The following is a 4893-nucleotide window of genomic DNA, read 5'->3' on the forward strand; positions in this document are numbered from 1 at the left end:
ATCAATGAACCTCAACTCGTTGGGTAGATATTCAACATATCCGGATAGAACTGCATTACAGTTTATGAAAATTTCAAGATTTACCATCCCGAAGAAGCTTTTTGCATTCAAGGGGTATCTCATCTGGCTTGGGAAACTTCACCATGATGCCTTTAATTTTTCTTGTTCCCTGAGACGAAAAGATAATAATATTAAGAAACCAAGTTGTTGTTCAAAGCAAAATGCAAGTCCATTTTGTTAAGAAAATTATTGGTTACAAGGTACTATTTCAGATTGAATATAAGGACATATAATACTTACGCTATTTTCTATTAGAACATGGTAAACATCATCATGAAACCACAATCTACTATGCTTGCCAGGCTCAATGGGGCACTCTTCGTGAACTATATCCTTGCCCAATTTTTCTAGCAAGTCATGCATCAAAATCCTATTATATTGAATAGTTATCATTGCCTTCTCAACCAGGACTTCAATACAATCTTGGGAAGCCTTGTGCTTAGAACTTAGTATTTGCATCACATAGTCCTTATCTTCACCCTTGAAGAAACACGCCATGTCTAGAAAAACTTGTTGCACTGAATTATCTAATGCATCATAACTTTTTCGAAGTATTTTCTGTATACCTGTATAAGGTTCTCCTTCATAACCATCTAATATGGCTTGCCAACGATGTATACCTTTATTACGAAGATGGGAACCTAAAAGTGTTAAAGCTAGTGGAAGGCCTTGAGCATAGGCTATTGCTCGTTTTGCGAGTTCCAAATAATTATTTGGAGGTTCATTTCTTCCAAAGGCATTCAAACTGAAAAGCTCAAGAGCTTGGTTGTCATATAACTTCTGGACCTCATATATCAACTCAATTCCATAACATTTTAGCAATCCGCTATCTTGTGTAGTTATGATGACTCTGCTACCCTCACCGAACCAACCAACTCCAGCCAAGTTGTCTAATTGCTCCAATTGATTCACATCATCAAGAATTAAGAGAATCCTTTTATGCCTTAGCAATTTTTGTATAATAGAGATACCTTTATCAGCACTAACAATTTTCAACTTTTTGCCACCTAGAATCTCTTGAAGAAGAGTCTCCTGTAGTTGGATTAAGCCTCCATGTGGCATTGAATTTTCTCTAACATCTGCCAAGAAACAACATCCTTCGAACTTATGAGCAATTGCATTATAAACAGCTTTCGCAATTGTTGTCTTACCTATTCCAGATGTCCCCCATATCCCAACTATATGCGGCGACCATTCCCACTAGCACATAAAAGCATTTCCACAGCTCTTACACAAGAGTGAATTCCAACTGGGTACTTAGCCACATTCAAATATGTGCGGTTTAGCACTAGGACTACAATGTCTTCAACGATGTGGTTGATAAATGTAGCTTCTGACCTACCATTTAAAAAATTTGACACATTTAAGGAATAAAATGTAAACATGCAAGCACGCAAAGAACACAAGGTAGTCTATTTAGCCGACTGCCCTACTCCACTGAGTTTGGTTGGATAGTCTGCTAAAGTAATGTTCCGTTTGGATGGAGGGATTTAAAATAAGGAATTTTGATTTGAGAATAAGGCTAAATTTGCTGCAAAAACGACATTAGAATGAAGGTATTTGGAATAACTAGATGTTGTGCCTTTAAAATATAGTTTTGAAATTGACTACATGTAAGGGATCATTTGAAATCCATTTATCTTCTTCATTTCTCTCTTGTCCAAATCTTATAATTTTACTAGTCTAAACAAACAAGTTTACCTTATAATTTCATCTGAATCCATGAATTTGGAATCCTTCCATCCAAATGGAGCCCAATAGTTTTTTGTTTTTTGTTTTGGTTACATTGGTAGGAAAGACTCCTGGGTTCGATCCTGGGTGCCAAGCATGAGGAAAGGGGGAGGACAACCACTGTGGTAACCCCACTCGACTTGCCTATAGTTCTTTAACAACAAACAATATTTGACTAGTACGGCTTTTGGAGAGACTAATATATGGGTTTTGAATCTTCTCCCCTACAGCTATTGAAAAAAATCTTCTGCCTACAGTTTTCTATTTTTATCAAAACAGTACTTTTTTTAATGCGTAACAATTAAATATAACCAAAGGAAAAAGTAGAGAAAAAATTAAACTTGAAAAAGATAGATGACCCTGAAATATAGAATCAAGCCACTAAATTAACCATACATATGTGCACTATAGAGGGTAGAAATATACTCTCCCGCCTTGCAAGTATATCCTTTCAAACTTGCTGCTTCTCTAAGAGCGCTCCTCCACCTTAGCACCTTCTCCGTATTATCCTTAAATCTGCAGTTCATGTCAGCAAATCCGTCACCAAAACTATTTGTTTGGTTCCGTACATGCGAAGGATCCACTTTGTAAAAAATGGGCCAAACTATTTGATTCGTTGAGCTTTTGCATCGAAGGATCTCAACGAGTTCGTCCAAGCACCACCTTGAGGATGCATAGTTTTCAGAGAATACAATGAGACAAATCCGTGACTCTTCAATTGCTTCGAGAAGGGCCGGTGAGATTTTTTCTCCTACTTTAAGCTCACGATCAATGAAGGTGTAGATCCCCTTATCGGACAAGGCCTTGTACAAATGATCTGTAAAATTGGTGCGTGTATCCTTACCTCTAAAACTCACAAACACATCATATGTCCATGGATCTTGAGTTACAGAAGAAGAAGAAGAAGAAGAAGAATGTCCTTGTTGGTTGGCCATAGGAGCGATACTCAGATCAAAGACTAGTTGTTGGTTGCAGTTGTGAAGGTGATGAAGTTTAAGAGGGGGAGAGGAATTTCCAGTTTTCAGCTTCCTTTGGTTTCTGACGTGCACGCTTGGGACTTTTGCTCAATAAATTAATATTAAGACTGGTTTGTCTTTTTCAGTGTTTGTAAACTCAATGGGCCTCACCTTTCTTCTCCATGCTGTGCAAGGACGTGGTCCAAATTTACCTCCGTTAGATATTTTCTAAGGACGCCTAACTTTGCAACAACCAATAAATCCTTTTACTGTACTTAAACGCATATCTTCAGATTATGTTATCTTTACAACGACTCTTTGACTCAGTGGATTCATGTGTTGATATCATTTACAGGTGCTGGTGCCTAGTCCCATCCGCTACAGAAAACCAATAATGTTTAACATTCAGTTCGGAGATGAGATCTGTAGCTCTGTGATTAATCAGTGATAGGATTCTCAGGGTTAATATGGTCTTTTTGTATGTTAGCTGAGCTGGCAAGGTTTTGTTAGGCAATTGGTTAGTTAACTGGCAATTTGTTTTGTTAGTTAACAGTTGTTATTTGCTTAACTGGGAAGCGATTATATTAGTGGGCTTATGCTCATTCTAGGGCATGTGATTGTAAATCCAGTTTCAATAAGAAATAAGGTCTAGTTTGGTGGGCTGGCTTGAACTAGTTAAGATGGACTTCGAGGTCTGGTTTGGATTGGCTAAGCTTTGAGTCCAATCCAATTTATTTTTGCACCAAACAACAGACTTGAATTATTAATTTTTTTTAATAAATCAAAATTTTATTTTATTTTTTTATTAACAATTCAGAATTCTAATTTTTTTGCCTCAGATTGAAGAAAAACCTTGGAATCATATGCAAAATCCCAAAACAAATCAAGAAGAGAACTCATAACATCACCCAAAAATCAAACTTTAAAAAATCAAAATTAAAAGAAAATCAAACTCGTATAAAGATTTTTTTAAAATAAAATAGAAAATTAAACTCATATCAAGTTTTGACAAACATAAAGGAAAAGAAAATATTATATTGCTAGTTGTTTTCCTTCTTCATCTTTGTTTTCTCTAATTCCTACGGCTGTTGGGCTTTGTTTGATTTTGTTTTCGAAGTGGATTTATACATAGGTACCAGGTTAGTCAACATGATAGACGACTGAAATTTCTTCAAATTTTAGACTGCTCCGGCGATGCCCTGCAAGAGAGAGCATACTGCGGAGGCGATGACTCCAGCGATGGGTAGAAGGTGGTGGAATAGAGAGAGACCAACGAGATTGGATAGAAGATAGAGGGGAGAGAGAGGAGAGAGAGAAGAGAGAATATAAAAGAGGAGAATAGAGAAGAAGGCAACGAGATGGATGGGAAGGAGAGAGACGGCGGCAAAGGTTTCACTGTAAACCCACATCTGGGCTTGGGTTTCATAATCCCAGTTATTTGGGACATGGATTTGAAGGCCTATATCCAGTCTGAGATACATTTATGTCCACCAAAAAATAGTTAGGATCTATGTCTATTTTAATTGGAAATATCTCATCCAGTCTAGCCCACTAAACGAGGCCTAATAGTTCTAATTCTTTGGCATTGGATTAAGGTTGAAGGGTTTCTATCAATCAACAGCACTTGAATGAAGCTTTCCTTGGTAATACTAATTAGGATGATTATCCTACCCACAATTAAACACAACTTAAACATGTGCGTAGCTTCATCCAAAAAAAATATGTGTTTAGCTTGACCATGCTTCTTGTGAATTAATATAAATGCAATTATAGTAAGGCAGAGTTATTGTAGTTGATAAACGCATAACCAGGGCTAGAGCCCATGTCACTTTCTTTCCTCCAGCCCAAAAAATGAAAACTATTTCTTAAAATGCAACTTTTGTAACCAACATGTGTCGAACCTGTTGCATTCCCCTCATTGCTGTGATAAGTTGTTTATGTCAAAATATTATTGTGTGGTGATGGTGCCATGTGAGGGGAGCGGATTTGTTGTCCCCAAAATTCAGTGTCCCCTCATGTCCCCCTACTAGTTTGTTGACACATGTCAGCTAACTTAACAGTTAGCTTTTTTATTTTTCAATTAAAATAATATATAAAAAAACCAAAATACGCTCGTCTTCTCCATCATCATTGCACAAACTCACAT

The 4893-nt window shown here is 36.9% G+C and overlaps 2 protein-coding genes across 2 annotated transcripts; both read right to left on the reverse strand.

Annotated features, from left to right (window-relative positions):
• Positions 1–9: 9 nt before the first annotated feature.
• On the reverse strand, positions 10–1784 carry LOC117618006 (disease resistance protein RPV1-like). The gene is made up of 4 exons (XM_034347641.1): positions 1762–1784; positions 1311–1398; positions 301–1260; positions 10–169 (listed from the first exon to the last, which is right to left on the reverse strand). The coding sequence occupies exons 1-4, from the start codon at positions 1782–1784 to the stop codon at positions 74–76; spliced, it is 1167 nt and encodes a 388-aa protein (XP_034203532.1). The 3' UTR covers positions 10–73.
• A 342-nt stretch (positions 1785–2126) lies between these two features.
• On the reverse strand, positions 2127–2997 carry LOC117617162 (TMV resistance protein N-like). Its single transcript, XM_034346443.1, has one exon. The coding sequence runs from the start codon at positions 2724–2726 to the stop codon at positions 2178–2180; it is 549 nt and encodes a 182-aa protein (XP_034202334.1). The 5' UTR covers positions 2727–2997; the 3' UTR covers positions 2127–2177.
• Positions 2998–4893: the final 1896 nt, after the last annotated feature.

This window comes from Prunus dulcis, chromosome 2, assembly GCF_902201215.1.
Source record: "Prunus dulcis chromosome 2, ALMONDv2, whole genome shotgun sequence".
Classification (NCBI taxonomy): Eukaryota; Viridiplantae; Streptophyta; class Magnoliopsida; order Rosales; family Rosaceae; genus Prunus; species Prunus dulcis.

What these genes read in the sequence shown, in the direction of transcription:
- LOC117618006 (XM_034347641.1), bottom strand. Translation starts at nt 1,784, where the DNA reads ATGGATTCAGATGAAATTATAAG. An exon ending in GATTCAGATGAAATTATAAG is followed by an intron (nt 1,399 to 1,761) that starts GTAAACTTGTTT and finishes TTTAAATGGTAG; the next exon opens with GTCAGAAGCTACATTTATCA. An exon ending in TGAATGTGGCTAAGTACCCA is followed by an intron (nt 1,261 to 1,310) that starts GTTGGAATTCAC and finishes TTTATGTGCTAG; the next exon opens with TGGGAATGGTCGCCGCATAT.
- LOC117617162 (XM_034346443.1), bottom strand. Translation starts at nt 2,726, where the DNA reads ATGGCCAACCAACAAGGACATTCTTCTTCTTCTTCTTCTTCTTCTGTA.